The sequence below is a fragment of the Panthera tigris genome, chromosome C2 (genome assembly GCF_018350195.1).
Source record: "Panthera tigris isolate Pti1 chromosome C2, P.tigris_Pti1_mat1.1, whole genome shotgun sequence".
NCBI classification, from domain to species: domain Eukaryota; kingdom Metazoa; phylum Chordata; class Mammalia; order Carnivora; family Felidae; genus Panthera; species Panthera tigris.
The window spans coordinates 155,725,516-155,743,236 of NC_056668.1; the positions used below are offsets into that span (position 1 = coordinate 155,725,516).

The following is a 17,721-nucleotide window of genomic DNA, read 5'->3' on the forward strand; positions in this document are numbered from 1 at the left end:
CAAAATGGATATGCCTAACCCCAAATTCAGAGAAATCCGTAGCTATTTTTATATCAAATTGCTGCTAAATAAACAGTCTATTTTCAGAAATTAAGAGAATGAAGATATTACATAGGATCCAAGGGCCAAAAAATCTTTAGTAGAATTAGAAAAGGAAGTTCTTACCATCCATCTTGTCAGAAGTATCCTCTTTGATGAAAGAGCAAGCAAAGAACAGAGGAAAACTTAGCATATTAGAAAACAATAATTTTACAATCCCTAGAAACATTATTTTTAAGAAGACAATTCATAACACAGACATATACATATGTTTTCAATTAAAACATACTAGGAGATTTAAATAAGATGAGGTGCCCATATGAGGGAAAGATGAAAAAAACAAAGAATCGGTAATGAATTTAATTTTCACCGGCCGAGAGAGAAGTTAGTGAAGCCTATATCCCAAGCTGGGACCTTTGCCATCATCAGGCAAACCTCTTGCTCTGGTCTTCGGAGTTTCTTGAAATCCAACACTCGTGATATCCCTGTTCCCAAAGGATTCAGTACTTAGGTGAGAGGAAAAACCCAGTGGCAATTGCTTTAAGGAACGTACTGTTTAACATTGAAAGAATATAGTAAGAAACATCTCTAGTGACTTCCAACTCTCCTCTCAAGCACAGATCTCTCTCCTGAGTTGCAAACACAACATCTCGATGCCACTGGATCTCTCCTGCTCTCATTATACCACTGTGGTTCCTCAACACCTCCAGTCTGATGTGATGCCTCCCTGGGATTTCAAATGCTAAACGCATATAACACAACAAGCTTCTAGCGGCTCATCCTTTAGCAATCTGCCACTAGACTGAGAGACTCTGAGTACAGAAGCATGCATTTCTGCACCTCTTGTACCAAGTGGGGTGCCTGGCAAAACCAAAGTGCTCACTGAGTGTTTGCTGAAAAACAATGGAACACTGCCTCTGATCCGTAAATGTCCAGTTATGAGAAGACTCAAAGTAGAAGAAAAGAGACTATGCCAGTCCCATGTGTATAAGAACGCTGGTGGTGTTGGTGAATGGGGAGAGGGAGGGAGGGAAGAGGAGAGAGGCAGAAGAGGGGGGGAAGCGGGAGAGGGCGAGGGAGAGGAAGAGGGGGAGAGGAAGGAACAGAGAAACAGAAAAAGAGAGAGGAAGAAGGGAGAATCCATTATCCCTGGAAAGAGCCAGAGGCAAGTAGCTCACTGAGTATAAACCTGGGCCAGATAAAGAGGATAGAGGGACACCATTCCCTTCTGTAATGAAGTAAGTGTGTGATTCAAACCTCAAAGAACCAAAATAAACTGAATCCGTCTCACAGCACTATTACAGACTTTCTTAAGGAAAAAAACGTTACAAACTGCCTTTCTGGTTCACATTAAAACGTTTCAAATATTGTATGTTTTTCCTGCTAATAAAAATAATAGACACTAAATCTCACATTTTTATTTTGAAAACTCCAGATAAATAGGTTTTATATTTGTTTTCCGGTGTTCTCCCCACTTAAAAAAAGGTAAGCTATAATTCCTGTACCATAAAATTCACCTTTTTATAGCATACAACTCAGTATTTTTAGTATATTAACCACCCTCATCACAAATTCCATAAAGTTTTCCTCACCCCTAAAGGAAATCCTGCATCCATTAGGAATCACTCCCTATACCCATGACTCTCAGCCCCTGGCAACTACTAACTTATTTTCTATTTCCGTGGGTTCAGCTCTTCTAGACATTTCATGTAAATGGAATCAAACAGTAAATGTCTGTGTCTGACTTCATAAGGCTCTCAAGGTGCACCCATCCCGAAGCTTGCGTTAGTGCCTCTATGTAACGTACTCCCTTATATGGCTGCCTAATATTCCGTTCCACTGTATGGACACATCTGTTTAACGATTCACCAGCTGATGGACATCTGGGTGGTTTCCACGGCTACTATGAACACTCAAGTATACATTTTTATGAGAACGTATATTTCATATTATCTTAGATATACAGCAAGGAGTGGAACAGTTAGGTCACATGGCAACCATTTCACTTCGTGCGAAACTCCCAAACTGTTGCCATAGCAGCGTTCTTACCAGCACTTGGTACTGTCTATCCTCACCAGCATTTGTTACTGTCCATCTTTTTGGTAACATCCACCCTCGTGGATATGAAGGGATAGCTTATTATGCTTCTGATCTGTGCTTTCCTAATGACTAATGATGGTGGGCATCTTCTCATGCACTTTCTGGCAATTAATATGTTGTCTTTAGAGAAATGTCTATTCATATCTTTTGCCCACTTTTATTTTATTTAAAAAAATTTTTTTCAACGTTTTTTTATTTATTTTTGGGACAGAGAGAGACAGAGCATGAACGGGGGAGGGGCAGAGAGAGAGGGAGACACAGAATCGGAAACAGGCTCCAGGCTCCGAGCCATCAGCCCAGAGCCTGACGCGGGGCTCGAACTCACAGACCGCGAGATCGTGACCTGGCTGAAGTCGGACGCTTAACCGACTGCGCCACCCAGGCGCCCCAAAATCTTTTGCCCACTTTTAAATGTAATTGTCTTTTTGTTACTGAGCTCTAAGAGTTCTTCATGTAATTGGGATCTAAGTCCCTAATATCAGATACGTAATTTGCAAATGTTTTCTCTCATTCTCTGTTCTGTCCTTTCACTTTCTTGATGGTGCCCTTTGAAGCACAAAAGTTTTAAATTTTGATGAAGCCCAGTTTATCTCTCCTTTCTTAGATGGTTTGTGTGTTTGGTGGAGGATGTGAGAAAACATTACTAAATCCAAGTTACAAAAATTTACACGTATGTTTTCTTCCAAGAGTTTTATAGTTTTAGCTCTTAAATTTGGCTCTTTGATCCATTTTGAGTTAACTTTCTGGATATGGTGTGAGGGAAGGATCCAAATTCATTCCTTGGCAAGTGGCTACCCAGTTGTTTCAGCACCACTGGTTGAAAAGAATTCTTTCCCCACTGAATGGTCTTGGCACCCTTGTGAAAAAATCAACTGATCATAAATATACTGGTTTATTTTTGGTCCCTCAACTCCATTACACTGGTTTCTATGTCTATCCTTATGCCAGTACTACAGAGACTTGATTACTTTAGCCTTTAAGTTTTGAAATTGGGAAGTGTTGAGTCCACCGACTTTCTCAAGATTGTTCTCAAAATTGTTTCATCTAGTTTTGATCCCTTGCATTTTCATATGGATTTTAGGATCTGCTTATTTCTATAAAAAGGCACCTGGACTTTTGACAGGGATTACATGGAGTCTGTAGGTGAATTTGCTATATTAATAATAAGTCTTTAGAGAACCTGGGTGTATTTCCATCAGTTTAGATCTTATTTAATTTCTTTTACTATAGGTTATAGTTTTCAGTGAACAAGTGTGAAAATAAATATATACACATATAAATATATATATACACATATAAATATATATGTGTGTGTGTGTGTGTGTGTGTGTGTATATATATATATATATATATATATATATATATATATGTATAAATTTTGCCCTTGGTTCTCTGTCCCCTGGTTCCTGAGACAGAGCACCTAAGACCCTTAAAATTTCCTAAATTGTAAGAGCACTAAGGATATCTTTTGTTCTAATATTTGGTCTTTGACCCTGGTGCCTGACAGATACCTTGACTTAAGACCCCTATAATTTCCTGGGTGACAGGAGTGTCTTTTGTTCTACTGAGGTGATTCCTGGTGGCTCCTGGAGAGCTTCAGAATGGAGGCTAGCCGCCAGAAAGATGAAGCCATGATTAGAAGCTTGAGAGTTTTTAGCCCTACTCTTCATCTTCTGGGAAGGGGAGAAAAGCTGAAGACTGAGTTAATGACTCATCATGCCTATAGGATGAAGCCTCCCTAAAAATCCCCAAAGTACAAGGTTCAGAGACTTCTGGGTTGGTGAATGTACCAGGTGGGTGGCACGCTGTGACTCCATGGGGACAGAAGCTCTTGTGCCAAGGACCCTTCTGGACCTTGCCTCATGTGGTTCTTCATCTGCCCATTCACATCCTTTACAAGTCCTTTGTAATAAACCAGTAATCTAGTAAATAGACTGCTTCCTCGAGTCTGTGAGGCAGGCTAGCAAATTAATTGAACCTGAAGAGGTTATGGGAGCCTCTGATTTATGGCTGGTTTGGTCAGAAGCTTGGGTGACAAGCTGGGTTTGCACGTGATGCCTCAAGTGTCAGGGTGGGGGCAGACAGGGGCGATCTTATGGGACTGAGCCCTTAACCTGTGAGGTTTGTGCTTACTGTAGTTAGTGTCAGAACGGAACTGAAATGTAGGACACCCAGCTGGTGCAGGAGAACTGTTTGGTGTGGAAAACCCACACGTCTGGTGTCAGCAGCATTATTAGTGTGAAAGTAAAGAAGAAACACGGGAGTGGTTTTTCCTAGAGAAGTCTTACACTTCTTTTGTTATATTAATTGCTAAGTATTTTATGCTTTTTAATGTTGTTATAATCGATATTGTTTCAAACTGTTCGTTGCTGGCATTCGGAAATACAACTGATTTTTGTACATTGACCTTGTATTCTGCAACCTTGCTGAACTCATTTTTAAGCTCTAATAGTTTTTTTGTGGATTCCTTAGGATTTTCTCTACATAAGATCATGTTTTCTGCAAACACAGACAGTTTTACTTTTCTTCCAGTCTGGACACATTTGATGTCTTTTTTTTTGCCTTAACGACCTGGCTAGAACCTCCACGGTACTGTTGTTGGGAAGGGCAAGGGTGGAATATTCTCTTCTTGCTGCTGGTCTTGAGAAAGCATCCCATCTGTCACATTAAGGATGATGTTAGCCCTGGGTTTTTCATAGATGTTCTTCACTAGGTTCACAAATTTCCCTTCCATTCCTAGTTTGTTGATTAGTATTCTCACAAAAAGGTGTTGGGTTTTGTCAAACGCCTTTTCTGCATCTACTGAAACAACTGTGGTTTTTGTGGTTTTGTCCTATTACTCTATTAATAGAGCGTACTTAGTTGATTCGTTCTCATATACTCAAGTCACACTGCATTCCTAACAAGGGAACATTTCTGTCCTTTCACTTTGTAACACAGAAACGTTTTACGAAAATCAAAAGCATTAAACAACCCACTTTTGACATCTTTTTTAACATCTCTGTCCATATGTATTTAACATCTCATATATATTTAACATATATATTTAACATCTCAGTCCATATATATTTATCTATGTATACTTTTATATAAAATGATGAAATTATCACATTGTTAGGTACCATTCATTTGATCTTTGTTGAAAATACTACTCGTTAATGGCTGCCTAGTATTTTAAGTACATATCATAATTTAATCATACGTCCTTTGTTTACATATCAAGGTTGACTCTAATAATATCTATTATTAAAAACATGATGAATATTCTTTTTTATTTCTTGGTATAATTATCCCCTTTAAGTTTTCAGCCACTCAATTTTATATTTTTACACTTAAGACTGAAATCAGAGGGACTTTTCCCTCCTGGCTTTGGCTTTTACGTTTAGAAATTCCTTCCCCAATCTGAGAAGAGACGAATACTCAAGTACTTTGGTTTCATCAAGTTGCTTTCCAACTTTTTAGTCCTCTGGATTAAAAAAAAAATTTTTTTTAATGTTTATTCATTTTAGAGATGGACAGAGCACAAGTGGGGGAGGGGCAGAGAGAGCTAGAGACAGAATCGGAAGCAGGCTGCAGGCTCCGAGCTGTCAGCACAGAGCTCGACGCGGGGCTCGAACCCACGAACCATGAAATGATGACCTGAGCCAAAGTCGGACACTTCACCGACTGAGCCACCCGGGTGCCCCTGGAATACATTTTTATATGTTTATAAACCCTATTTACCGAGTCATGTATCCTTTCCTCGCTGACTGTTGATGCGCCACACTTTATCACGTACTACAATTCATCCTACTATCTCTGCACTTCCTACTGCATTCCAATGATCTGCCTGCCTAGGGTTCTACCTAAGAGGAAAAAAAAAATGAAGCACAAAAATAGAGATAAGCAATATGAATCAGCAGCCTCAAACTTTTAAAGTTGATTAACACACAGAGGCACCTGGCTGGCTCCGTTGGAAGAGCACACAGCTTTCAGTCTTGGGGTCGTGAGTCTGAGTCCCACGCTGCGTGTAAAGATTATTAAATAAATGAACTAAAAAACATGAAGTCGATAAGCATAAAAAACAAACTCCAAAAAGCTCTGGGAATACATGGTTCAGCTCTGATTATAATTAAGCTTTGCACTTTCCCCAGATCCCCAAAAGGCTTTCTCGTGGCAAGGGAACAGAAGCTGGCTACAAGGCCAAAGCCCTTTCCAACTTCCTCAAGTAGACAGTGGTTGGGTGTGGCAGGAGCACAGAAGGGTGCAAATTCTACAGGCAAATTATGGAGTCAAGAACTGTTCCTCTGATGCGGATGTTCGGGAGGATGACAAGGGAAAAGTCGAAACAAGGCAGCTTGAGTACCTTCCAACTATGTCCTAAGTACGGAATTCTATTAAAAGATGCAGACTATCCTTAACTGGGGAGAATGGACAAGAGGCGATTAAGATATCGCGGTCGCCTGACTTCGCTGAGACCAGGGAGAAAACAACGGACGCTACCCCACGGAGAGCGGCCTTACCTAGTGACGCGTAGGAACCCGGATTCAGGGCCCCTGCACCCAACCGCCCGCTTCGCGCAGACTGCCCGGCAGCATGGTGAGCCTTGGCACCAGCAGCAGCATTCACGTCGATGTCGCTTCGTGAACGCTGCAGGCTTCCGGGAAGGCAACTGGCTTTGCTGCTGCCTGCCGACACTACGGGAAACAGAGCAGAGGCGGCGTATACAATTTAAATCGGCACGAACAGTAAGGAAGTTACATCGCCTTGAAAACAAGACGAGCTAGTCCGTGACGACCAAGGGTCAAAGAGGGAGTGGTGCACAAATGGACACCGGAAAGCACTCCGCAGTATTTTCAGGTCGGGGTCCTTCCGTTTCAATCCTGTTACCCCTAAATCTTCTTGGACAGTCTTCCCAGTGTTTTTCGGCCTCACTTTCCTCTTGCGTAAAATGGGAAAAACCTCTATATTGGTGACATTCACACAACTGCTCTGCAGATGACGAGAGGGTGTCTATGACTGATTCATGAAAATAAAGCACAGGAAGCACGGTACAAGATATGCACAAGACAGCAGTGTTTTCCTTACTATCAGAGACATGCAAGGAGAGCTACCAGTCTAGTATATGGTTATTCAGAAAATAATGCAAATTCTACCCCTCTTAGGCAAAGCAGATTGAGCCATTCGATTTCTGGCCTGCAGTTTTCAGTTTTAAAAATGAAGACTTTTATACACTGTGACTTATGATCCATGAATAGGCCATGAAATCAACAGAGTGGGTCATGACCAACGTTTTGAGGAAGTGAAACAAAAAAGAGTGCATCGCAAGTAAAGGTAAGCGGTGCTTCAGGGAACCTGGCTTATACTCTATTCTGTACAGTATATGTATATCATATGCATATAATTACATACACCACGTTGTACATACTGTGTGTAGTATACGTATATGGTATACAAATGTAGGTACAACGTACACATGTGGTATTAGCTTCCTGCATAAAATGTTCTCACTACACAGTTAAAAGCAGTAGCTTTTAAACTGTTCTGATGTGGCCCGTGGTGAGAAAATCATTTCATTATTTTTTTAAACGTTTATGTATTTTGAGAGACAGCATTCGCACACACGAGGTGGGGAGGGGCAGGGAGAGAGTCCCAAGCAGGCTCCTCGCCATCGGCACAGAGCCCGATCCGGAGCTCAATCCCCGGACCTTGAGATCGTGACCCGAGTCGAAGTCGAGAGTTGGCCGCTCAACCGACTGAGCCCACCAGGCGCCCCGAAAACAATTTTAAATAGTAACATGACTTCTAACGTAGCTTTACTTTGTTATTCAGTACAACATGCTTGGACTCTTGCTTAGAAAAAGACAGTTTACCTCTTCCAGCCACAGTCGATGGGTTTGCTGTAGACCATTTGGAAGAAAAAGGGCGACTGCAAGGTAAAAATAAATGCTTTTAGTAAGAAGATGTAATTTATCACTCTTCTCAGAACAATGAAATACTGAGTTTTCTGAAGAGTTGTCTTAATTTCATTTTAATTTTCCTTTTACAAATCACTTCGGAACAGTGTGGTCCCTCAGCTGTGGAGCAGAAATGAGATAACTAGCAGCGAAGAGACCACAAGCTCTACAAAGACAAGCAACCGGCCTGCTGTTGTTCACTCGGGTCCTCGGCACCCATCACAGTGCTCACCACGCAAGACTCAATAAAGCACACTCCAACCCCTGTACCCCAAGATGTCTTCCTTAGAAGGAGACAGGGGCAGTGTCATCACCAGCACACAGGGAGTTCAGCGTGACCAAAGCCTCTTCACCTAAGCCGTAATGGGCGCGGCCAACGGCACTTCAGAGTAGGTATCACGCTGCCTACGGCCGTGCTGAGCGTAACTGCCTGGGACAAGAGGAACGAGGCTGAGGGCTACTGCTGAGGATAACACCAACGATTAGAAAGCAAAACAGCTCAGATCATTTCAAAGAATCCATCTGCCCTAGTTATCCTTACAAAAATGTTTTTTAAATGTTTATTTCTGAGAGAGAGACAGAGACAGAGAGAGGCAGAGAGACAGAGAGAGAGGGGGGGGGACACAGAATCCGAAGCTGGCTCCAGGCTCCGAGCCGTCAGCACAGAGCCCGACGCGGGGCTGGAACTCACGGACCGCAAGATACTGACCCGAGCGGAAGTCGGTGCTCAACCGACTGAGCCACCAGGTGCCCCTGCCTTAGTATCTTGATTATCTTTCATTATAATGCTATTCTGCAGCCCATAGGTAAATAATATGTCTAGGTATGTCTAGGGGATCAGGGACGTTTATCTACAAGTTTTAAAGGCGCGGGAAGAGGAGCAAAGACCCCAGACAGGTTCATGGTAGGAAAGGTAATTATTCCTGCGATAATTACACTGAAATGGATCGTATCTGCTTTTTCTCTGGACCTAAGTACAGCACTCACAAAACACTGGGAGCGCCTTCCTGGATCCTGTGCCCTGGGTGCCTCACTTGCCTCTCCCTCGTCCCACTCCTGCATCAGGGCCCTGCCAAGCAACCAGCAACCTTTGTGCGGTCCCACAGGATTACACAGAGGTGAGCTCACATTCTGTGAGCTGTTCTTCCCTGGGGAGACCTGCAGCTACTTGGGGCCACCCTAGGGAGTAGACATGGCATCAGAAATTCTAGCAATCTCACAGGGCTAGAGAGATAGAAAGTTAGGGTTAAGGCTGCCAAGGCAGGAAGGGTTTGAGGAAGCCGATAGAAGGAGAATGCGATTACACAGAGGTGAGTCAGATACTAGTGAATCTGCCCCTGATCCACTTTGCCACTGAGGAATTGGCTCAAGTCTTCAGTTGTGCAAAGGCAAGGAAGGAAAGCAGTGTGTTTACTAGTCACACGGTGCGGTGTAAGGGTTCTGAAGATAACTTCAGAATCCCCATTACAATTCCTCCATTATAATGCCCTAGAAATGGGCGGTCTACTGTACCAACTATTTTGGGGGTACTAAAAAAAATATATATATAAATTAGTGCTTCCCAATCTTTATCAAAGGCATGAAAGCACAGACACAAAATCTGAATCACTACACTCTTTGCCTGAAAAGAAGTTACACTAGCATGTAATCCAACCCTTGCAACAACAGACCAAGAGACGAGTAAGTACAGCTGACCTCGAACAACACAGATCTGAACTGAGTGGGTCCGCCTACATGAGGATTTTTTTAACACAGTACAGTACTGTAAATGTGTTTTTTCCTTATGATTTTCCCAATATTTTTTCCTCTACCTTACTTTACTGTAAGAATACAGTATATAACATACATACAGAATACAGAACGTGCCCATCAACTGTTTATGTTCTCGGTAAGGCTTCTGGTCAACAGCAGGCTATTTGCAGTTAAGTTTTGGGCGGGTCAAGTTGTATGCGGATGTTCGACTTCACGGGGTATTGATGCCCCTAACCCCCATACTGTTCAAAGGTCAACCACACCTTCCAGTAATCATTCTTTTAAGGCTTGAAGGGGAAGCAAGCAGACACCCAACCATCTAACTTACGGAACTACCGGGAGTTGGAGAGCGAGTAAGAAATCAGTAATTATCATTTATATGACCTTACTTGAGACTTTCCTGTGAGCTAGATGAGGACCTGTCTGATTGTGGAAGAGATGCTACACTGCCAGAACTCTTTAAGTAAGTCTGAAGACTCTTCTGATAAGATGGCTCAAGTGAATTATACAACGTTTCAGCTTCACCAGGAAAGTGGTTTCTAAGACCCATGTATGTCCTGTAAAACAAAAGAACAAGTAACAACAAAAGAATATAAAGTAATAGCTTTACATAAAATGTGCACATTCACGACGAATGAAGATGAGACCATATTAATATATCCACCACCTATCAAGTGAATACTTTCTAAATCTAACAAGTTTTGGTGGAAAGATGGCAGGCTTTTGAGAAAAGATCTCAGTCCAAAATCTGGTCGTGATCCTTACTGTTTGCATGGCCGCGAAAAAAAACCCTGAATCTCCAAACTTCTGCTGCCAGTCTACAGAGATAGCATGTTTGCAGGTCATTTCCAAGACTAGACAGTAATGTATACCAACTGCTCCACAGTATCAGGTACTTAGCACATTCTCAATAAGTGACAGTTATTTTTATTCATAATGAAAGTGAAGGTGTTATGATGGAACAGGAATACTGACGATGATACAAATGACAATGTGAAGTCCACCATTAGACATCCAGTACAGATACAAAAAAAAAATCTCTACTCCCAACATGGGGCTCAAACTCACAACCCTAAGATGAAGAGTCGTAGACTCTACCAACTGAGTCTGCCAGGCGACCCATACATCTAATACAGATTTAATGGAGAAAAATCTATCTCAATTTTACTAAAGGGCTGATGTAGTAGAATACTTGAGACACTGCTGATATTTTCATTCTTCCGGTGTAATTCTTTTCAAAGAAAAGACCCAAGTATGTTTAAGATGTGACAAAAATACATTATAGACCTACTTTCTTGCCTCCACTCTGGCTTCAGCATCAGCATCATGAATCCCCTTCTTAATAGTTTCAACCAAGACAGCTGCATGTCTATTAAAACAAAACATATTACTTTTTTTAAGATTTTGTTATTTTTAAGCAATCCCTACACTCAACAAAGGGCTCGAACTCACAACCCTGCGATCAAGAGTTGCATGTTCCACCGATTCAGCCAACCAGGTGCCCCAAACACCTTTAGATTCATGAGTAAAACTATATTTCACCACAAATCATACTGCCTGTATGTTACAAATTAATCACAAAGGGGCAGGGGAGGTAAAAAGATTAATTAGTGCGTAATAATCTAAGATTGTAAGAGTTTCTGATAATCTAATTGTAACCCCACATATTTCATTCATGGATGGTTTCCTCCTGACAAGTCAAATATTAAAAACTTGAATATAATTATTTTTATAGAGTCCAAATAACGTATAAATGTACAGTGCTTAAATTTTAAATTCTCAACGAATAAAAAAACCCCTTTGGTGTGGTTCTCACTAACCCACCAATGTAGAAAATAATCTGCTAATAGTATGATCAGTTATGATCTGGACCAAGCTAAATTGTAGTTGCCACAAAGAACTTAAAGGAAACTTAGAATTATATCATGCCTACACGAAACAAACTTATTTAAAAAAAAAAAAAAAAGGCTGTGAATAGGTTCTTACAATTTCCATGTAAATGCAGGTATACGCCAAACTTCAAACTTGAAATTATACCGTGCAAACAGCCAACTAGCTAGCTGGCTGCCTACATTTTTCTCTTGTTCATCTCAGAGCTGCAAGAGATACTGCCCAGTATATACCTAACCAATGATACTGGACAGCTGGTATGGAGAAACTTTCCAATGAATCTCTCTCTTCTTAAAATCTTTTTCCTCTGAAAAGAAGTGCCTTCCTTCCATCTTAAATCATTCATTACTTGATTAATTATACCTCAGGAAACCTAGGTCACTTGTCTGGAGATACATTTTAAAATTTCTGTCCAATTTAACCTGCAGTATCTTATTTAATCCATCCTACTTAAGAGATCCTCATTCACCCCATAAGTAAAGAAGAAAATCATAGGTGCACCAAGTAAGAGGAATCAGACGACATTACAGCTTTAAAGGAAAACCAGTATAAATAGCTTTTAAGCAAAAGGAGAAATCATGCAAAACCAATACCATCAACTTCTAAAGAACTGGTGATAATGGGAAGGAGAGGGAAGCAGGAAAGGAAGAGTTAATACATACCTTTCCAATGAATGAGTCTGCCACTCTTGTAACAATAAATCTAAAAATTCAAATGAGCGCCTGAAAAATAAGTTAATTATAACTAAATGTTATAACACTACGTTAAGTTATGTTTATTTAAAGCTAATTGTTAATTAGCACTTCTACTGTACTTTGTTCTCTGAATTAAAGTACAAGGGGGGCACCTGGGTGGCTCAGTCAGTTGAGCGTCCGACTTCAGCTCCGGTCATGATCTCACAGTTTGTGAGTTTGAGCCCCGCATCGGGCTCTGTGCTGACAGCTCAGAGCCTGGAGCCTGCTTCAGATGCTGTGTCTCCCTCTCTCTCTGACCCTCCCCCACTCACGCTCTGTCTCTCTCTCAAGAATAAATAAACATTAAAAAAAAAATTTTTTTTTTTTAAATTTAAAGTAGGAGATATTTTTAGGTTAGCTTTTTTTTTTTTTTTTTTTTTTTTAGGTTTATTTATTTATTTTGAGAGAGAGAGAAAAAGTGCAAGCAGGGAAAGGGCAGAGAAGGAAACGGAGAATCTCAAGCAGGCTCTATGCTGTCAGGGCAGAGCCCTACGCAGGGTTAAATCCCACGATCCATGAAAGCATGACCTGAGCTGAAATCAACAGTCACACACTTCATCAACCGAGCCAACCCGGTACCCCATGTTTTTAGTTACTGTAACTTCTCAAATACTTAACTACTTTAAGGCTCCAACTACTCCTATGCTGCACAGTTCAAAAAAACCTTCAGGGTTCCCCATGATTTTAACTTAAAATGTGTGTCAATTATAAAACTTAATACTATTTCATTTTAAAAAATACTTATGGAGCACCTACTATGCACTAGAAATTGAAGACATACAAAGGTGACCAAGAAAGATGGAACGGATCTTCCATTTCCACATCTGTTTTCTTAAACATGCATACACGTAATTTTTAATCAAGTGTCTGTATATTTCCTCCTATACCCTCTAGTTCTCGACTCCTTCAACTGTCTCACTCTTGAGCTTCTCTTTCTTGGCATCTGATGACACAGTTCTCCCCTATTTTTCTTCTTTTATTAACACTTTTCCTCCACCTTCCCTTAAATAAGTGTTGACCTGGTTGGTGCTCTTTGTAACCCACCTGTTTCATAGTCTTTACTTGGGAAACATCATCTGAATCATCTATACCCTTAGCTCTGACTATCAGCTATGCTGCTCACATCTAGTCCTTTACCTCCAGCACTGGTTCTTTCATTCAGCCGTGAAGTCAAAGTTTCAACCAGCTCGCGGACATGTCTACACTGGCAGAGACTGTCAGCTCAAACACTACATACGAAAGGACAAATTAATTCTTACCCTCTCAAATCCATTCTTTTAGCCCACACTGTATAGTTTAGAAAATGTTAAGTTAACTTGCCCAAAGTGATAGGACCTAAACCCTGGCATTCTGACTGCAGAACTCCCAGTGTGAAGCATCTGATCTATATCCAATGATCAAGTTCTCATTTCTATACCCTTAAATCCCTTGGATTTATTTACTGAATAAAATCTGTAATCAGTGATCACCAATACAGCTTACTTCAGACCCTGCCCCTCTTACATGAGCTACAAGAACAATAATTCCTACTTAATTAAACCAATATTTCTCATTGTCCCTTTTTTTAAAAGTATATTTATTTATTTTGAGAAAGAGGGAGAGTACAAAGGGGGTGGGCCAAAGAGAGAGGGAGAGAGAGAGAGAAATCCCAAGCAGGCTCTGCACTGACAGCACGGAGCCCGACGTGGGGCTTGAACTCACGAACCGTGAGATCATGACCTGAGCCAAAACCAAGAGTTGTATGCTTAACTGACTGAGCCCCCCAGGCGCCCCTCTCACTGTTCCTTTTTAATCACTGGTCATAGCTGAAATAAAAAGATGGATGACATTACCTCCTCACCAAAAACTGTCCGAGTATGAAGCAATGTCAAAATTTCTCTTCGTAGACGTTCACAGCCCTCTACACTGACTTTAACCTACTCCTGGCCTCCCTCCCCCACTCACATCAGCCTCTTTTCCTACTGTAACCTTCCGTTTATCACGTGTTCTGGCCTCAATGGCCTGTCTGATGGCTCTGCACCACTCAGAAGCTTTACATCTCTGCCTAGGTAACACCCACTCAATTCCCCTACAGTTACTGAATTGCTTCCCATTTTCAAGGCATTTGTTTTTTAAATTAAAAACCTTTATTAATGTTTATTTTTGAGAGAGAGAGAGAAACACACAGTGCAAGCAGGAGTTGGGGAACGGAGAGGGAGGGAGGGAGACACAGAACCTGAAGTAGGCTCCAGGCTCTGAGGTGCCAGCACAGAGCCTGAAGCGGGGCTCGAACTCACAGACCATGAGATCATAACCTGAGCCAAAGTTTGAAGGTTAACCTAAACGACTGAGCCACCCAGACACCCCTCAAGGCAATTTTATGACGCGTTTCCTGACTCCCTCTTCTCTGTTACATTCCTATTTCTCTAGTTACCACTTTCCTCGGTGTTAAGACAGAGACTGGCAAACCTCTTCGGTAAAGGGCCAGGCACAGAGATTTTAGGCCTTGTGAACCACAAACAGTCTCTAACTCGTACTTTTCTTCTTTCTCCCTTTATAACCACCCTTCAAAAATGAAAGAAATAGTCTTTGCTTGCAGACTGCATCAGACTAGACTGTTGGCCAGATTTGACCAGCGACCTGTCATTTGCTGACCCTGGACATAAGAGACAGGTGACAGAACACTTGTCACCAAAACTCTGAACCACTTAAAGGCAGTAATACCTCTTTCAGCTTCTTCCTAGCAAAGTACTTAAATACATAGATTTATCAAGTCAAAAAAAGAGATTCTTTACAATTTTCTTTGTTTTGTTACTCAAGCAATAATGACCAAAGGAGTAAGAACAGATTTTATAAGCATATAGGAACAGAGGTAATATCAAACATGATCAGATAGGACTATAGTTTAAATTGTTTTGAACTAAACATCCTTCACTGCAAATATAAAAATGTAGTTTGATTTTCTTATATCTGCTGTCTTGCAAAAATTGTTTGAGATGGTTTTTGAATAAAGTAAATCAAACCAACAAAATTTTAAAGCAGTTAAGAAATTGAGATCAGGAAAAGAATATGAATTCAAAACAGATGGGTACATGCATCATACTAGCATATACAATATGGTACTTAAAAATGTCTTTAAAGTCATTTCTAAAGCTTATTTTTAAGTGTAGTTGACATACAACATTATATTAGTTTCAGGCATACAAGCTAGTGATGTGACGTCACAAAATGCTCACGATAGTTATGACCTGTCACCATACAAAGGTAAACAATATCATGATTATGTTCTCTACGTTGTACTTGACATCCCTGTGACTTATTTAAAGTTCAAGTTGGTACCTCTTAATCCCTTTCAATCTATTTTGCCCATCTCCCTCCCCTCTGGCAACCATTAATTAGTTTTCTGTATTTATGAATGTTTGTTCATTTGTTTTATTCTTAGGCTCCACATGTAAGCGAAATCACATAGTATGATTCTTCAATTTTTTCTGTAGTATCCATATATTTATGTATTTATTTCTTTATTTATGTAAGTTAAGTAAGTAAGTAAGTAATCTCTATACTCAACATGGGGCTCAAACTCACGCCCGAGATCAAGAGTCACGTGCCCTTCCGACTAAGCCAGCCAGGCGCCCCTGACTCTTCACAATTTTCTTAAACATCAAACGTACAAATCTTGTTTTCGTTGTCTTTAGTATTGATGGTGATCCCGATGGTATTAAAACCAGCAGAAATCACAAGACAGAGAAAGACTGACAGGCTGACCTGGTGTGGCTTTTATTCTGTCCCAAACACTCTAATGAATTCTACTCATGTGGATCTGCCTCATTTAATCCTCACGATGGCATGGGGTCGACATCATCAGCGGTACTAACATATACACACACTGACGTGCAGAGCAGTGTAAATTGCCCAAGTAGAACAGTCAAGTGGCAGTTGTGGGACTCTAGCAAAGGCCTGGTTCCAGACTCCATTCTCTCTGAAAGTGAGGCAACGAGTGGCCCAAAGAAACCAAAGCTTAAAAGGAGAAATCTGGAAAACACGGGTGGTTGTAATGGTCATTTCTTTTTCCTTGTAGGACACGAGATGAAAAAGTTTACTAAGGTTTCCAGAAGGCAGGAAATTTGTGACAGCTAAGTTTTGCACCAGAATTAAGAATTCAACATAATATAAAACTATACTAAATTAGTTTTTTCTCAAAACTTACCTCCTTACAGGAACTGATTTTGATGTGCAATTGCTTGTGATTAAAGGTATAAGTCTGGGTACATGAGTATGCTGAAAAAGATGTTTTAGAAAAGGTTGAGAAATATAGTCCGCTTCACATAATCTCTCCTATTTGCCTTACAACCAAGTATTTAGATATATTAGAACAGAACAAAAAGACCATAAAATGAGATCTGGAAAGAAATCAAACCTGTCCAACAGTTTCCCCCACTTAAATAACAGTAATGACGATATAGTTTCAGAAGGACAGGGGGGCTGTAATACCACCTAAGAAAGGTTAATTGTGTAACTGCAAAGAACTGTCGCGGCAGTGTGTTTGGGGGCGGGAGCCCTAGCAGGACTGGGCTCGCATCTGCCAAACTCTCTGAAGTGCCACAGCTACGGCCGGTGGAAGAGAATAATTAGTAGGCCATCAAAGCGAGTAACCAGAGTGAGCCTGCAACCCTACCTGCTGGGAATGCACTCGGAAATGGTGATTTTAATGGAAGTTTCACTGTGGCTAAACCACAGCTGTCTAGAATTCAGGTAAAGTTCAACAGATATAATGTTTTGATTTCTATTTGTAATTTTACATTCCTCTAGTGAAGTGAACACCAAAAAGTACACAATAGACAGAAGGATAAAATAGTAACCTAAGCAGACATATCTGATGCTTCACATACCCTGTTTTTTCTTCTGAGCTAATGGTACAGGCCAGATTACCTAGGAAACCAGCTCTGAGATGAAGTCTAGCATGTAGGATACTACCAAGTGCCCTTGGGATCAACACCTGTGGAAGGAGGGCAAAGGAGGCAGGGGTGGGCCGAGGAAGAAATGCATCTGTGATTGGGCCTTAGGATCTCTTCGCTAAAAGCCGTTAGGGAGCTCTGGAGTTCAAATGGCCCTTCAGAGCAGCTCGAATTGGTTCCGAACGGCCCCAACGTCAACTTCCACATCAACCAGTTGTCGCATGTGGGCCATAATGGGAAGGGGCGAGACCCTGGGGAACGCAGCTCTCTGCAGAAGTGCTTCCGGTATTGGAAAACCCAGTCTTTCACCGAAGAGGAGTGTGTGTGGCACATCTG

The 17,721-nt window shown here is 41.1% G+C and overlaps 1 protein-coding gene across 14 annotated transcripts in view; it reads right to left on the bottom strand.

The window, feature by feature from the left end:
• The window catches only part of CLASP2 (cytoplasmic linker associated protein 2), a 180,412-nt gene that overhangs the window by 75,745 nt on the left and 86,946 nt on the right, over positions 1-17,721 (bottom strand). For 7 of the 14 annotated variants that reach the window (XM_042957087.1, XM_042957086.1, XM_042957083.1 and 4 more), the window contains 7 exons: positions 16,638-16,708; positions 12,380-12,439; positions 11,119-11,196; positions 10,217-10,384; positions 7,992-8,047; positions 6,642-6,815; positions 166-189 (listed from right to left, as the gene is read on the bottom strand). In XM_042957087.1, the coding sequence (XP_042813021.1) occupies positions 166-189; positions 6,642-6,815; positions 7,992-8,047; positions 10,217-10,384; positions 11,119-11,196; positions 12,380-12,439; positions 16,638-16,708 (631 nt within the window). The remainder of the gene's footprint in view (positions 1-165; positions 190-6,641; positions 6,816-7,991; positions 8,048-10,216; positions 10,385-11,118; positions 11,197-12,379; positions 12,440-16,637; positions 16,709-17,721) is intronic. The other 7 variants (XM_042957091.1, XM_042957085.1, XM_042957089.1 and 4 more) reach the window with 1 other exon arrangement.